Source organism: Lontra canadensis, unplaced genomic scaffold (assembly GCF_010015895.1).
Source record: "Lontra canadensis isolate GAN:19392208 unplaced genomic scaffold, GSC_riverotter_1.0 scaffold169, whole genome shotgun sequence".
Taxonomy (NCBI): domain Eukaryota; kingdom Metazoa; phylum Chordata; class Mammalia; order Carnivora; family Mustelidae; genus Lontra; species Lontra canadensis.
This window is the reverse complement of record NW_022631163.1, coordinates 1,021,445-1,039,021: the sequence shown is the minus strand read 5'-3', so window position 1 is coordinate 1,039,021 and position 17,577 is coordinate 1,021,445. Positions and strand designations below refer to the sequence as shown.

The 17,577-nt window shown below is 39.5% G+C and overlaps 1 protein-coding gene across 1 annotated transcript in view; it reads left to right on the top strand.

The window, feature by feature from the left end:
* Positions 1–17,577, top strand: part of CTNNBL1 (catenin beta like 1) — a 158,203-nt gene that overhangs the window by 83,850 nt on the left and 56,776 nt on the right. Inside the window, exon 11 of the mRNA XM_032845811.1 lies at positions 14,201–14,382. Coding sequence (XP_032701702.1) covers positions 14,201–14,382 — 182 coding nt within the window. The remainder of the gene's footprint in view (positions 1–14,200; positions 14,383–17,577) is intronic.

The window sequence follows — 17,577 nt, the reverse complement described above, 5'->3', positions numbered from 1 at the left end:
CCTGTGGCTAATTTGGCACTCATACATCCAATTTGGTGGTGTCTATTCAATCTCTTGCCCATTTTGGTGGGAGGAGGGGAAGTTGTTTGTCTTATTGTTGAATTATAACAGTTCTTTATCTATCATAGATACAGTCTTTTGTCAGATACATGTTTTACATATAGTATCTCTGAGCCCATAACTTGCTGTTTCATTTTCATAGTTTTTTGAAAAGTTTAAAATTTTGATGAAATAATTTTTAAATTTATTCCAATTTTTTTTTCCCCCATTTGAGTAAACTTAGGTAGTCAATGTCTTTCAAGGAATTCATTTTATCTTAGTGGTCAAACCAATTGGCATAAAGTTGTTCATGAGTATTTCCTTATTTTTTAGTATCTGTAGAATCTGTAGTGAGTGCTCTCCCTTATTCCCAATGTTAGCCACTGATGTCTTCTTTTTTTTCCTCATAAGGCTGGTTACGCATTTTGTTGATCTTGTCAGAGAATCAGGTTTTTCTTATTGATTTATCTCCTGGGTTTTTTTTTTTTTATTTCTATGATCATTATTTTTTTTCTTCTGATTACGTGGGAGTTCAGTTTGCTATTCTTCTGATTTCTCAAGGTAGGAATTGAAGATCATTTAATTGAGATCTTATTTTTTTTTAAAGATTTATTTATTTATTTATTTGAGAGAGAGAGAGAGAGAGAGAGAGGACACAACTGGGGCAAGGACACAGGGAAAGGGAGAGAGTCTCAAGCACCCTGAGATCATGACCGGAGCCCAAATCAAGAGTTGACCACTTAACCAACTGAACCACTCAAGAGTCCCAAGATCTTGTTTTTTAATATGTTTGATGCTATAAATTTCCCTCTAATTGCTGCCTTAAGCCTTGTCACACACATACTGGTATGTTGTATTTTCAGTTCAAAATACTTTTATTTAGGGGTGCCTGGGTGGTTCATATGGTTAAGCATCTGCCTTCTGCTCAGGGTCCTGGGATCAAGGCCCGAGTCAGGTTCCCTGCTCAACAGAGAGCCTGCTTTTCCCTCTCCCCCTGCTTGTGCCCTCTTGCTCTCTCTGTCAAATGAATAAATAAAATCTTAAAAAAAAAAAATACTTTTATTCATTTCAAAATACTTTCTGATTTATCTTTTCATTTCATACTTGACCCATGAGTTATTTAGAAATGTATTATTTAGTTTCTAAATGTTTGGGGATTTCCCAAATGATCTTTCTGTTTTTTATTTCTACTTTAGTACCATTGTAATCAGAGAACATACTTTATATCCTTTTAAATTTATTAAAACTTGGTTTTAGCCCAGGACATAGTCTATGTTGCTGAATATTCCGCGTGCATCTGAAAAGAATGTTCTGTAAATATCAACTAGGTTAAGTTAATGGTGATGTTTAAGTCTTCTATATCCTTACAGATTTTCTGTCTACTTATTCTATCAGTTATAAAAGGGGTGTTGAAACCTCTGACTATAACTGAATATGTCTGTTTCTCCTTTGAGTTCTGTCAGTTTTTACTTTATGTATTTGGAAATTCTTTTAGGTGCTTAAACATTTAGGAGTATATGCTGTCTCATTTAATTGACTCTTTCATCATTATGAAATAACTCTCTTTATCCCTGTTAATGTCCCTTGATCTGAAATCTGCTTTGTTTGATATTAGTGTAGCCACCACAATTTTCTCTTGATTACTGTAGGCATACTACGTCTTTTACCATCTATCACAGAATAAATTTTGTCCCTCCTCTATTCATATTCGAAGCCCTAATTCCCAGGGTGGCTGCATCTGGAAATAGGGCCTTTAAGATGGTAATTAAAGTTATATAGGGTCATAAGGGTAGGTCCATAATCCAGTAGAATTGGTGGTCTTATGAGAAAAGGAGGAGGCATCATCAGGAATACGGGTACACAGAAAAAAGGCTGTGGGAGGACATGTTGAGAAGACCGCCATCTACAAGTCTATGTGTCTTTATATTTAAAATGCGGAAGTTTTTTTGTGGGCAGTATTACATTGGAGTCTTCCGTAACAATTTCTGCCTTTTAATTGAGATGTTTATGCCATTTACATTTTTGCTTTGTTTGCCTTTTTTTTTCTTTTTAATTTTATTTTTTTAAGATTTTGTTTCCTAAGTAATCTCTACTTCCAACGTGGACCCAAACTCATAACCCTGGGATCAAGAGTCAGTTGCTGTACCAACTGAGCCAGCCAGGTGCCCCACGTCTGCCTTCCTTTAGCTTAACATTTTTTATTAATCTGTTATTTTCTTGGGTGGCTTCTTAGCTCTTTGTCTTTGCTTTTTTAGTGGTTATTTTCAAATTTATAGTATACATCTTTAATGTATACAGTCTGTCTTCAGGTAGTAGTATACCATTTCATCTATAGTGTAAGGACTTTGCAACAACAAACTTTCATTTCTTCTGGTTTTTGTGCTATTGTTGTCATATATTTTACTTCTATGTATGTTATAAATATCAATACATATTGTTTTATCTTTTTGTTTAATCAATATCTTTTAGAGTTTTTTTAAAGTTAGAAAAAAATCTTTTATTTTTACCAACACACTTGCCATCACCAGTGCTCTTTGAGAATTCTTTGTATAGATTCAGATTTTCATCTGGTATCAGTTTCTTTCTTCCCAAACGATTTCCTTCAACATCTCTTGAAGTGCTGGTCTGTTGGTGATGACTTTCATCAGCTTGGGTATGTCTAAAAAAATATTTGCTTTCATCTTTGAATGATATTTTCACCAGGTATAGAATTCTGTTTTAATAGGGTTTTTGTTTTGTTTTTTTGTTTTTTGTTTTTTTTCATTCAGTTCTCTTAACAACATTGCTTCCCTGTCTCCTGAATTGCTTGGTTAGCTGTGAGAAGTCTGCTGTCATTCTTATGTTAGTTCTTCTGTGTGTAATGGTGTCCCCTTTTGTCTGGATGTTTTTAGGATTCTCTCTTTTGTTGATTTTGAGCAATCTGGTTATGAGGTACCTTGATGTAATTTCCTTCATGTCTCTTGTGTGTGGGCTTCATTGAGTGTCTTGAATCTGTGAGATTATAGATCTCATCAATAGTGGAAATTTTTGAAATCACTGGGATTTTCAAATTTTTTTTTCCTGTCCCCATCCTCCTGTCAAGAACTCCAATTACATGTGTATTAAACTATTTGAAGTTGTCCAACCACCATTCACTGGTAATCTATTAATTAATTTCAGTCTTTTCTTTCTTTCTGTGTTTTAGTTTCTATTATGAATTCAAGCTCACTCTTTTCTTCTGCACTTAATCTCATCTAGTGTGTTGTTCATTAAACATTGTATTTTTCTTCTGTAGATATCTTCCCTGTTTCTAGTTAGCAATACTGAAGCTTTTTTTAACCTTCTTGAATATATCAAATATAGTTATAATAAAACTAACGTCTTCTGATTCTGTCATCTATATTATTTTTATTATTTTTCTCCTGTTTATAGTTCATATCTTCCTGCCTCTTTAAATGCCGGTTAATTTTTTTCTGAAATTTAAATATTGTGAATTTTACCTTGTTGGATGCTGGATGTGTGTGCGTGTCTGTATGTGTGTGTGTGTCTGTTTCTCCTTATAAATATTCTTGAACCTTTTTCTAGGATATAGTTAAATTACTAGAAGTAGTTTGTTCCTGCGGAGGCCTACTTTTAAGCTCTGTTAGGTGGGACCAGACTAGCCTTTAGTCTCTGGTTAATTTTGCCTCAGGACTAAAGTAGTACCCTCCTGAGGACTCCACCTGATGAACTGTGAATTCACAGTTTTTCCACTCCAGCTGGTGGGAACACAAACTATTTCTGGCCCTGGATGAGTTCTAGGCATTGCTTCCCCTTCTTTCAGGTGGCTCCTTTCTGCAGCCTTGGTTAGTTTCCTCACAGGCACGTCCTAATTAGCACTCAGCTGCAGACTCAGAGACCCTGTGCACATCTCTGCACAGCTCGTGGTCTGGCAGTCTGCCCTGTGGGCTCCAGCTGCACTGGTCTGCCCTATTGCTTTGCCCTGTGTCTCCACCCTGTTCTGAGGCCTGGAGACTCTCCAGGCAGCCAGCTGTGCTCATGGCATGTGTTTCCCTCAGGGAATCACTGTCTTGTGCTACCTGATGTCAAGTGTCTGAAAACCATTGTTTTATAGGTTTTGTCCTTTACTGTGTTTGTTTTGGGGGGAGGATATAAATTTAGTCCCTATTACTCCATCTTGGCCCAAAGTGGAAGTCCAAGAGTGTATTATCTGTTTTTAAAAGTACTTTCTAGTTGCGGTGCCTGGGTGGATCAGTCGGTTGGGTGTCTGCTTTCAGCTCAGGTCATGATCTCAGGGTCCTGGGATCGAGCACTGCATCGGGCTCCCTACCCATTGGGAAGTCTGCTTCTCCATCTGCCTCTCTTCCTGCTTGCATGCTCTCTCTCTGTCAAATAAATAAATAAAATCTTTATAAAAAAATACTTTCTAGTATACATTTTCTTACTATTCAATGCTAGTGGACAGTAATACAGGTAACTTTTATATATTGATCTTATATTAAGCAACTTTGCTCTGTCTGGTTTTGTTGCAGTATCAACTCTGCAACCTCAAGGACTTTCAGTGACCTGTTTATTTTTCACTCCTGATACATCCATCACTGGCCATCTGAAGTTCTGCTTCACATCTTTGTTTTGGGATCCACACTAAAGGAACAGTGTTCAATGGGATGTGACTTTCTCATAGTAGAGAGAAAGGCTGAATAATGCAATAAATCTTTAAACTTCTCCTCTGAAGACACATATATTACTTATGCTCACATTTTATTGGCCATAAAAAGTCACGTGGCCAAACTTGATGTCCATGGTGCGGGGAGGGAAGTATAAACAGTAATATGTTTGAACTAGCTCATACAGGCTCATGAAAGCTCACTGTATACCTCTCTTTCCAACGCCATGTTTAGTGGGATCACATTGGTATCTTGAAATCCAGTATAGTGGGAGTATTTACACCATGTAAATTGGAAAATCAGACAAATCAGCACTTTTTTCCTGGAGAGCTAGTTGTTGAACTTTTACTAGGAAACCCCTGGGTATATGCCCCTATTAGGGAGTAGTAGTTAATAGGTGGGAACAGGATTATTCTCGGTAACATTTCATTACAGTAATTTATTAGTTGTGTGTATGTGTGTATTTACATTTTACTAGCTATGACTTCTAATGTGGGGTTAAATAGGAAGGAGTAGTGATCAAGGGCAAATTTTTCTTATTCCTGGTGTTACAGGGAATGCCTTTTATTGGGCAAATTTTTCTTATTCCTGGTGTTACAGGGAATGCCTTTTATTGAATATAATGTTTTTTTCGAGTTTTTTGGAGCTAGCACTTATCAGATTAGGAAATTTCTTCTCTTACTGATGTCACAGATTTTACATAATTGATCAACCAATTTTATCAAATGCTTTTTCTGCATTTATCGAAATGGTTTTTTAAAGTTATTATGGTGAAAATTGCATTAATGGATTTTCTAGTGTTGAACTAGCCTGGCTTTCCTGGAAGAAGCCCATCTTTTTTATGTTTTCTAAGATTCTGTATTTTATGTAGGAATTTGATACCTATACCTGAGTGAGTTTGGCCTGTAAGTTTACTCTCAGAAAGGTTTTTTTTTTTTTAGCTTTATTAAATGAATCGAAGAATGTAGGAGTTTAAGTAATACTGGAATTATTTCCTTCTTAAATATTTGATAGAACTTGGTAGTGATTGCTTTGAGAGAACTCTGGTTTTAACTACTGATTGAGTTTTCTGGATGGCTATAGACCCATTCAGGTTTTCTTTTTTCTTTTTGTTGAGTTAGTTGGGGAAATTTATATTTTCCTAGGTATTTGTTCATCTCACCTGTTTTCCAAGTTTTTGACATAAAACTATGCCTTACGCTCTGTTGTCTTAATATCTGCTCTATCTGTAGTTCTCGCCCTTTCTTACCATACCCGTTATTGGTTTTTTTCTGGGTGCTTTTTTTCTCTTTCTTGATTACCTTGCCAAAGGTTTGTCCATTTTATTGGTGGTTTTGAAGAACCAGATTTGAGCTTTGTTGATCCTCTTTATTGGGGATTGGCAGCTAAGGCCTATTTTTCTGTGACCAACAAACTAAGAATGGTTTTTGTACCTTAGAAGTGCCACATGTATTTTAAAACACACACAAAGAAAAAGATGCTACAGAAACCATACACCGCCCATGAAACCTACGGTATTTTCTGTCTGGCCCTTTGCATAACATTTGCCAACCTGTGCTCTTCAGAGCCCTGGATTTTGGTCACTGATTGTTCATCTTACTTTACTGTCAGCTCAGCCATTCTGTGAGTGGTTTCTCTGCATATCTGGCCCACCATAGTGCTATACACTGAAATCTTAACCTCTGTTTTCTACATATTTGTTTTGTTCTCTGGCAGTTAGTCAAGAAGTGGTTGGTACCAGGAGTTTATGAAAAATGGATGGGAATTGAAATGGAAAATTGAAAAGCTATGTCTAGTAACATAGAAGATCGCCATTATTGTGTTTTAGCGGTGGAGTATCTCTTAGCATCTCCCAGAGCACCAGTGTTCTTTGGCACAATAGTTTGAGAGCAGTTATGAGTTTAGTTACATTGATCTCACTGTCTCATTCATAGAAATCCTAGATCCTGGAAAGTGATCTTCTGTCCTGGGAGCTAAAAGGAAATTAACTTTATTGTGTACATTGTCAAGCAAACAAAAATGATTTCATATGGCATTATCTAAGTTTCTTGCCAGGAGTAGTTTGTGGTTCTCAGTATCTTTTAAAGACTGCCTATCACTTTTTTTTTTCCCCATTCACCAGTCCCTTTTGCTTAGGGAGGGAGTAGACTTTACCTCTTTCACTTGTTCTTCAAGTCACTTTCCTCCAAGGTTCTTCCCTTTTTTCTGTACCCTTTCCTGGTAGTCGTATTTACACCATGGATTCAGACACTACCCATAGATTGAATAATTCTTCCAAATTTGCCCCTATTTTTAATCTCATTCCCAGACTTCAGACCCATAAGTTGAAGCTGGACATCGATGCTATGTCTCATAGGCACCTCAGGTTCAATCTGAATTCAGTCCTTTTCACTCCTAGTCTGCTATTACTTTGCTTTTTTTTTTTCCCCCATCTCTCTGCCTCTAGTATATTTTCCCTCTGTCTTCTGCTCCCCTCACCACCACCACATACTGTTCAATCCACTGTGGCAGGTGTAATCTTTCTAATACACAGAATCAGCAGGCTTCATGTTTTGCTGCTGCCCCTCTTGCTCTTTGTATTCTAACTGTACCATGCACCGCTTTCCTGAATGTTCCCAGCTCACTTGTGTCTTCTCATGTGCTGTTGTTTCCATCTGCTTGAAACACCCTCTCCCTTTTCACCTGTCTGGGAAAGACATCCAGTGAATGGATGATGGTTCAGGCATCATCTCTTGTGAGGCCTCTGTGCCGCAGATACCATCAGCCCTCCTTCCTGCAGTCATGTTCTACTTTGTAGAACAAAACCTTTACTGTGGTGCTTTGCTTTTTTCATTATACTCATCATCTGCATATCTATCTTGCCTGTGAGCTGGGTTCCTGACACACACAAGCTGTGCCTGCCTCTATGTCATCAACTTATATCTGGCACCTGTTAGGTACCTCATATATTTGATGAAAAGAACAAATGAACAAAACAAAATTATAGTCAAAATGTGTGTTTATTGCAAAAGTGGTTTTGCATAGTAAAGAAGAACAAGCTAATTAAGAAACTTACCTCTCCCCATCCCTTCCTCCTCATAAGGTTCATTTTGGCAGAATAAGGAGCAGTAGATGACTCTGTGTCATTTCCCACAACCACCCACTTTTACAGAGGCTAGCATTCACTTTGGTCCTGGCGTGATCGACAACCCGATGAACCCAGACAAGACTAAGATAAACTACTTGTCCTCCAGTAGAATAAATATTTCAAATAAAGTCAACCCAAGAAAGTCAGGCCAAACAGCTATTGATTGCTAAAAGCCCGAACTTAAGCCAATGAATATTCCAAAGTTCACCTCCATGCAGCTTGCCTAAATGGTGATCAATATGCAATTACTGCCCCCTTTAAACGTGTCTTACACTGCCTACGTGAAGAAAAGTTTTACTTTTAAAATCTTTTGTTTGTTGAATTTGCTTAGGCAGGAAAAAAGAGAGAGGGAGACTTGGCCAAATCAGAGTTTTTACCTTTAGTATTTCCAAGATTGCTGTGTTATTTGTGAAATGGTTTGAATGTATGCTGCATGGTAACTGAAGGTGCCCTGGTACACGACCATCCTTCATGTCAGGAGGCCTTTTCCTAGTGACTAAACAATGAGGATATTATAGCTCGGTTTCCTAATTTCTGCTCACATCGTTATGTGCCCTAGTCATAACCTTTGCAAATTCAGCTTTGTGAAGTAGGATGCTCGAGTCCAGCTGCAGTGAAAACAAATGTATTATTTGCCTTGTTTCCTGTTAGAATTCCAGCTTGGTGCAAAAAACCCTTTTCTGCTGAATTTGGAACCTTGTTTACCCTACTCCTGATATTTAAGATTTCATGTCTCACTAGTCTTTTTTATACTAGTATGGTAGGCACACTCTTTGTCATTTTACACTGATAGCAGTGTCATGGTCTCCTAACTGTCCTCCCTGCTCCCCAGCCCTGTCTTTGCTCTAGTGCCTTCATCACACAGCCACCAGAGTAAGCTTTTTAGATGTATCCATCCAGTCCAGTGCCCTCCTTTTCTTCAACATCTCATGGCTTCTTAGTGTCTGTGGCATGGAGCCCAGAGGCCCCAAGAACACATCTAGGGCCTGTTGTGACCTCTGCCCACCTCTCCTCAGTCATCTGCCGGCCCCAGTCATTCACAGCTACCTCTGCTTCCCCTCGGTGGCATAATCTTATGGTCTCCCATACCTTTGCATGGGCTGTGTACCCACACTGTCACCAGTGGCCTCACTCTCCTCTCTGCCTGGCCAATACTCATTCTTCAGACCGTTTTCAGATGTTACCTACATGTGACACCTTCACTGACTTGTCCTAGATAAAATTAATTTTCTCTACCTCTCACCTCCTTGGACTTAATTTCCATCATTTTGGGCTTTTGAAATTATTTTTGTTTAACTGTCCTTAAATTGCTCAAAGACAGGGAGCTTAGAATTCCCAGCAGCTAGTGCAGTGCCTGCTGCATGAAGGCACGAGCTCAATAGGAACCTTTTTTTTTTTTTCTTTTAAACTCAGTAGTTATGTTGAGTGTTATTTGTGAGTATCTGTGAGCTGTTTTGATTAATTCTTTGGTGAGGAGAGTTAAGGTAGGAATATTTACAATACATCCTTGGTCTTTTGAGGTTGACACCAAGTAAGATGTCTGTCTTGGTTTGTCTGGGACTGAGAGGTTTCCCAGGATGTGGCACTTTCAGTGCCAAAAATGGAACAGTCTCAGGCAAACCCAGATGGGCTAACACCAAGGGGCACTGTCAACGAGATTTTTATGTACTTAGGGGTGCCTGCGTGGCTCAGTGGGTAAAGCCTCTGCCTTCAGCTCAGGTCATGGTCTCAGGGTCCTGGGATTGAGCCCCACATCAGGCTCTCTGCTCAGCAGGGAGCCTGCTTCCCCCCCCACCCCCCGCCCTCTCTCTGTCTGCCTCTCTGCCTACTTGTGATCTCTCGCTCTCTGTCAAATAAATAAATAAAATCTTTATTTAAAAAAAAAAAAAAGATTTTTACATACTCGCCTTTTTTTCCCCTTACTGGGACTCAGTTTTGGCTGGCTACTCTCACCTAGAATAAGCATGCCTTGTCATCCTTAGCACTTTAATAATGCAGTGTTTTAGTATTATTTCCTCTACAGAGGCCTAGCCAAAGGGATGTTCTTTCTGATTCCTTTTCTTTGGTTTTCAGGTGAGAAATGGGGTGAAGGGCTTTGGGTTATGTTATTTCCACCTTTTTGGTTAGGCTTGCCACCCCTTTCCTGATAATCACCTTAACTCCATCTGTCCATTTTCCCCTTTTATATCTTTAATATCCTTATCATCATTGGCTTCTTGATGCTCAAAAGATATGATTGGATTGTCCATATTCTTAAAAGTAATAATTTTTTAAAAAAATCTTACCCTGGTTTCCTTCTCAAACTAATAGACTTTCTTCTCCAGGCTTTACTAGGAGTAGCTCATACTCATCCCTCTTACTCTCTCACCTGCTTTCAAATATTTATATATGTGAAAATATATACTATATATATAGTATATATTTCTATATAAAATATATATAGAAATATATACTATAGGAATAGTAAATATTTATTGTATATATATTATATATATTATGTATATTATATATATGTGTGTGTGTATATATATATCTGTCTTTTCCTATAGTACTCCTCCAAATACATACAATCTCTCCCTCTAAAGTAACTGAAACACACATAATGGTCTCAGAACAAGTATGTTGAACTATATCTCCAACTCCTAGAAGCAGTTCTTTACTTGAAGGTCTTATTGTATCATACAAGACAAGGTAACATGGCCTTTGGTATAGTTCATTTTTCCCTTCAGAGCTAAGCTAGCAATACCATTCCTTTTTGCTTCAGAAAGCCAGCCTTCTGTCTGTTCTTAGACCATGCCAGCACATTTCCACCTTAGGGTCTTTGCACATACTATTTCTTCTGCCTTTTATGTTTGCCCCTAAAATGTACAAGACTGAATCCTCTCAACACTCAGATCTCAACACAGATGTTAACCCTAAAGAGGCTTTCCTTAATAACCTAACCTAAAATATCCTCTCCTTTCATTCTTTTCCATTGCATTATTTCCATGACACTTAACACTATCAAGTATCTTGACTTTCCATTTGTCTTCTCAGTTAGAGTATGAGCTCCGTGAGGACGGGAACTTGATCTGTCTTATTCACAGGAGATGTAGCCAGTAAATATTTCTAGATTGAATAATACATGGGGGAGAAAGTTATTTGCTGACTTCTACTTTTGCCTTATTATTTCATATTAATTTAGTCTCCCTGAATAGATTTTCATGTTTTTGAAAGCAGAAGCCATGTCTTAATTTTTTATTTTCTCTTGTGTCTACTACAATACTGAGTAAGTCCTCAGTAAATACTGAATATTGGCTTGGTTGGTTGATTTACCAGGTATACTAAGATATGAAACAATTGACTTGTTCTTCTCTACCTCATAGAGTGTTAAAGAAAACACTGTAAGGTTATAGAAAATCATACCCCTTAAAGAACTGTTTGCAAGAACAGTAGCCATTGGCAGGGGAAAAATCACCTTTGTTTTTTCTTGAAAACAATTTAACTTTCCTCAGTCTAGAAAGTAATGCATGTTCATTATGGAAAAATGAAAGATACTGAAAAATAGAGAAAGGAATAATAAGATGCAGAAAGCATTTGACAAAACCCAACACCTTTCATGATTAAAACAAACAAACAAACAAACCCTAAATTAAGAATAGAAGAGAACTTCTCCAACCTTTAGCATTAGAGCATCCACAAAAGATCCACAGCTAATATCATGCTGTGATATTAATGGTGAAAGACTGCATGCTTTCCCCCTAAGATCCCCAACAAGACAAGGATATCCTCCTTCCCCACTTATATTCAGCATTGTACTGAAGGTTCTAGCCAGGGCAGTTAGACAAGGAAATGAAGTAAAAGGCATCCAGATTGGAAAGGAAGAAGGAAAACTATTTCTTTTTGCAAATGACATTATCTTGTCTGTAGACAATCCTAAAGAATCCACCAAAAAATTATTAGAACTAATAAGTGAGTTCAGCAAGTTTGCAGAATAATGTAGAGATCGGTGTATAAAAATCAGTTGTATTTCTGTACACTTGGAATGAACAGTCCAAAAATGAAACTACGAAGACAGTTCCATTTACAATAGCATCAAGAATACAATACCTAGGAATAAATTTAACAAAAGAAGTGCAAATTTATACTCTGGAAACTATAAAACGTTGTTGAAAGAAATTAAAGGAGAGCTGATAAATGGAAAAATATTTCATATTCATGGATTGAAGGCTTAATAGTGTGAAGATAGCAGTACTCCCCAGAATGATATACAGATCCACCACAATCCCTATCAAAAAGCCAGCTGACTTCATTGTAAAAATTGACAAACTGATCCTGAAATTCATCTGGAATTTCAGGGGACCTAGAATAGCCAGACAGTCTTGAAAAAAGAATAATAATGTAGGATTCCCAATTTTAAAACTTACTACAAAGCAGTGGTTGGTAATCAAGACAGTGTGGTACTGGCATAAATTAGAATATATTTGAGAATCCAAAGATAAAAACTGTGTCTGTGGTCAGCTGATTTGCAACAAGAATACCAAGACTATGGAAAGGGGGAAGATTAGTCTTCAACAAATAGTGCTAGGACCGTTGGGTATCCCCATGCAAATGAATGAAGTTGTATCATGATTTCACACTACATACAAAGATTAACTGAAAATGAATCAAAGAATTAAATACTGGAACTTAAACAATTAAACACTTAAAAGCTAACATAGGGGTACATCTTTATGACATTGGATTTGGCAGTGGTTTCTTAGCTCTGACACGAAAAATGCAGGTAACAAAAGACAAAACAAGGGAGTTGGATTTCAACAAAATTAAAAACTGGTGTTCTTCAAAGGATACCATCAGGAAAGTGAGAAGATGGCTCCTAGAATAGAATAAAATATTTACAAATCATATATCAGGGACTTGTATCCAGAATAAAGAGCTTTTACAACTAAGTAATAAAAAGAATTAAGCTAATTAAAAAACAGGCAAAGGATCTGAATAGGCATTTCTCTGGAGAAGATAAACAAATGCGTAATAAGCACAGGAAAAGTGCTTGACAGCATTAGTTATCAGGGAAATGTAAATTAAAACTACAGTGAGATAGGGGCACCTGGGTGGCTCAGTGGGTTAAGCCTCTACCTTCGGCTCAGGTCATGATCCCTGTGTCCTGGGATCGAGCCCCACATCGGGCTCTGCTCAGCAGGGAGCCTGCTTCCTCCTCTCTTTCCCTGCCTGACTCTTTGCCTACTTGTGCTCTCTGTCAAATAAGTAAATAAAATCTTTAAAAAACAAACAAACAAACAAAAACTACAGTGAGATAACATTTCATACCCACTAGGATGGCCAGAACCAACAAGTCAGCTGACAGGTATTGGTAAAGATGTGGAGAAGTCAGGACACCTACATACTGTTTGTGGGCGTGTCAATTTGGACACTGATGGTTCCTCAGAAAGTTAAAGAAAGAGTTACCATATGCCCCAGCAATTCCACTTCTATGTATACATACATCCAAGAGAAATGAAAACATAAGTCCACTCAGAACCTTGTACGTGAATGTTTTTGGCAGCATTATTCATAAAAGCCAAAAGGTAGAAACACCCCCAGTGTTCATTAATGGATGAACAGATAGACAAATTGTAGCATATGCATACAACGAGGTGTTAATTCGGCCACAGAAAAGAAATACGACACATGCTACAGCTTGGATGAATCTTGAAAACATTATGCTAAGGGAAGGAAGCCAGTCACAAAAGACCACATATTGTAGGATACCCTTTACCTGACATGTCCGGAATAGGCAAAGCCATAGAAACAGGAAGTAGTCCGTGGTTGCTAGGGTGAGATGGGGAGGGGAGGGGGGTGACCGCTGAAGAGTAGGGGATTTCTTGTCAGGATAGTGAAAATGTTCTGTAATTGACTGTGGTGATAGTTGCACATATCTGTGAATATACTAAAATTCATTGAATTCTGTATTTTAAATGGGTGAATTGTGTGGTATGGGAATTCTATTTTGATAAAGCTATTAAAAGAAAGAAAAAGGAATAATAAGGTAATTCATAATCCCACCACCCTGAAATAACCTGTTAACATTTTGATCCATTTCTTTCCAGTCTTTTAATGCATATTTTTCACATAATTGAGGTAATGCTTCATATAGAATTTTGAATATTACCTTTTGTGCTTATCATTCTGACCATAGGAACTTAGTCATTCTATTATGGACTTTCCTAATTATTAAGAAGTATATAATATTCTGTGTAAATCTATCATTATGTGATAATTTTGTCATTGGTGGATGGTTGTTTTGTTTTTTCTTTCTTTTCCCCCCATTATAATGAGACCCCCCCCACACTTTTTTGGAGACTAGAACTTTCCTATGAAGTGCCTTATATGAAACCTCTTTTGTTCCCAGAGAAAAGAAGATCTCCCGGAGCAGTGCCCTGAAAGTGCTGGACCATGCCATGATTGGACCCGAGGGCACAGACAATTGCCATAAGTTTGTTGATATTCTTGGCTTACGAACCATCTTTCCCCTCTTTATGAAATCTCCCAGGAAGATCAAGAAAGTGGGAACCACTGAGAAGGAACATGAAGGTAGGGTTCACTGGAGAAATTCGCCTACTTTAGGTGCGTTAGAAGGAATGGGGTGGGGGATGAGAGCTACTTTGAAAAACTGATGTGCGGTTGAGGAGCGGACTCTGAGGGCCACTTTTTTTTTTCTTCCCATTTTTTGTGCATGGAAATGCAGCCCGGAGACCCCAGATCACTGATGGTCTTTGTTGCTTTGGTTCTCTGCTCCCTTAAGTCCTGTGGTTCCATTTCCTTCTGGTCTATTAATAAGTCTGTGCATGAGGGTTTTGTTTTCTTTGCTGTAATTTGTGGTGAGGTGTCTCTCTGATGGAAGACCCTTTTGAAAAGAGTAATGAGGTGGCAACACATGTCACCTCCAGAGTGGTGCTTTCCTGTATTTCTGTATTAAAGTATGATTCAGTCAACATCAGGAATTGCCGAAATAAACTATTTACAGCCCAGGTTCCCCTTTTTATGTTTCTCCTCCCTGGTGGTACACACTCCCAGCAAAATGCTGCCATGAATTGCGATGCCGTAACCAGAGTAGTTACTGCTCGGCCAATCTCCTCCTGCTATTGTCTGGTGGCTTGCTGCATCCCTCCCCCGAGGAAGAAGCTACAGTGTAATCTGTAGGAGCATTTACAGTTCTGCTGGAGACTAACAGACACTTGCACCGGGCAATTTACATGGTTGGATGGTTATTTTAAAGGAGGGAGGGGAAAGGGGTAGCGGGGGCGCTGAGGAGCTGGTGTGTGGAGCTGATTGGCCCATTTGGTTGTCTTGTCAGAAGTTCATGCTTGTTCCATGGTTTGGGTGATTTTTTTGTTGGCTATTGGTAGAATTGGTGTGGGTATCTACAGGATCTTTTCCACTCCTCACCCTTGTAGGTAAAAGTTGGAGAGTTCCGGTCTACGCCTTCTCAAATGGATTTTGCTTATTAGCCTCTTCCAACTCAGTAGCTAAAGGGAAGGAGACATGGCTGTCTTCAGGGATGTCTTCTCTGATCACACCAGCCCTCCAGAGACAACAGAGAGTCTGGCAGGGGTGGAACTGGCAGGGCAAAGAACTGGACTTGAGATCTGAGATCAAGGAGAGAGTTCGGTTGACCCCTGATCAGTTATTGGCCGCACACCAGCGGTGAACACGTTAACCCCATTGCCAGTCTGTTTTCTCTCCTCAGTGGGAATTCAGCAAAATGAGGCCCCAGGAAAGGGAACGGGTTGTTTCGGAGATCTAAGAGACAAAGTTTTGCAGACAGTCACTAGTCATTGGACACTTGCCACCTTTCTGGCACTGCTGGATTACAGGCTCTCTTATTTAGGCCTCACAACCACAAAATAAATCTGTTTTTTAGGTAAGGAAATCAGCTGAGAAAGGAACCAACTTGTAGTTCTACAGCTCACTGGCTGTGTGATGACAGACCTTTTACTTTACTTCTCTGGACTGCATTTTCAGGTCTATAAATGACGAGACTAGACTAGTGAACTAGAAGCTCTGATATCTGTACCTTAAGATTCTGAGACACAGGCCCTAGTTGTCAAGGCTTTGTCATGCCATCCGGGAAACTCCTCAGGAGCTGTGCCATGGCTGACCCGCTAGGTTCTGTGGAAAGACCTGATGCTGCCTCTTGAGCATGCTTGAAGGAAGGTACGGTAGAAAAACAGCCCTCAGCCTGCTCTTGTTCTGTGCGCATGGTACTGAGTAAAGGAAAAGTGACAGATTCAGTGAGCAGCTGTTTCCTTCTGAAAAATGTGCCCAGTGGCGTGCTGGTAACAGTACATTTGCTTTAGAGTACCCGCATTAGAAATTTGATAACATTATATTAGTGAGGGCAATGTCTTGGTAAGATAGCTCCTGGAAGGCATGTTTGGCCTGTAATGGCTGGTGAGGATGAGCGCTACATTCTGAATACACCAGCACCCAGCAGAAGAAGTGAACCCCAAGGAGAAAATGCAGCCCTGGGCCTCCTCCCGCCCCTGCTGGCTGCTGCTGCTCCTGGCACACTGGCCCTCAGGCCTTGATGGGAGTGTGAGAAGGGAGGCAGAGCAGAGCAGGGCAGGAGCACATGGTGTAAGGTTTCTTTGTCTTGTCCTGTCCTCTGGGTTATTCTCCCTGTGCTGGCCCTTCTGATGCAAGTGGACCCGGTTTGTGTAGTAGTAAGCTGGAGCTCAGCAGCCTCAGACCACTAGGAGTATCTGCAGACATGCCCAGCTCATTCTGGCCCCCAGGCTTCTACCCTGCTCTCCCCTCCATCCACAACAATTTTCTCTGACCTTTCTGTCTGGATACCTTTCAGTCATTTTCAGGTGCTTAGTTTTTTGGGTTTTGTGTCTTTTTAAGATTTACTTACTCATCTTAGAGAAAGAGCATAAGAGGGAGAGAGAATCCCAAGAGCAGACTCTGGGTTGAGTACAGAGCCCAACACAGATCTCCATCTCATGACCATGTGATCACAACCTGAGCTGAAACCAAGAGTCAGAATGCTCAGCCGACTGTGCCACCCAGGAACCACTTCAGGTCCTTAGTTTTGGTGTCCCTTTCTCAGGGAAGCCTATGATGAGCCCCTAGATTAGAATAGAGCCTCCTGTTACATGGAGTCTTGGTCCTAGGATTTTGCCTTCCTAGCCCTGTCTAAGATTATGGAACCGATGGCCTGGTCACCTCTCAGATCCAGGGCTCAGCATGGTGCTCCGCTTGTGGGGGATGCACAGTAAACATTCACTGACTGCAGGAATGAGTAGCCACTTCTCTAAAGGACTGATAGTTAAGCACAAACAAGAATTTGGGACTCTCCCTAGAACCCTGCATAGTTGAAGTCAACGCAGTTGACTTTAGTAGATTGTTTGAAAGCAAAAACAAATGGGTTGCTAGTCATAAGTTTTACTTTGTCTCACTGACTTTGAAATTATGGCAGAAGCCCCCCTTTAGAGCCATGCCCTTAAGAACCACCTCTGAAATTGAATAAAGAAAACCTCATTTAATATGGAGCGAGGAGGCCAGAAGGGGGAGCTCTCACCCCCTAACACTTGCTGTCCGTTGCAGACCCCAACAGGAAGACAGATCTTGCACTCCCCACAGGAGGAAGCTTATAATTTACTAACCCAGCAGGAGGAAGAAAGATTTTCCCCTTGCCCAATAGTAGCCTAGCCAATGACAAGCCACTACACTTCAAACTCCTGGTTTATTCAGATGTACTTTTGTTTATAGCATCTCCTCAGA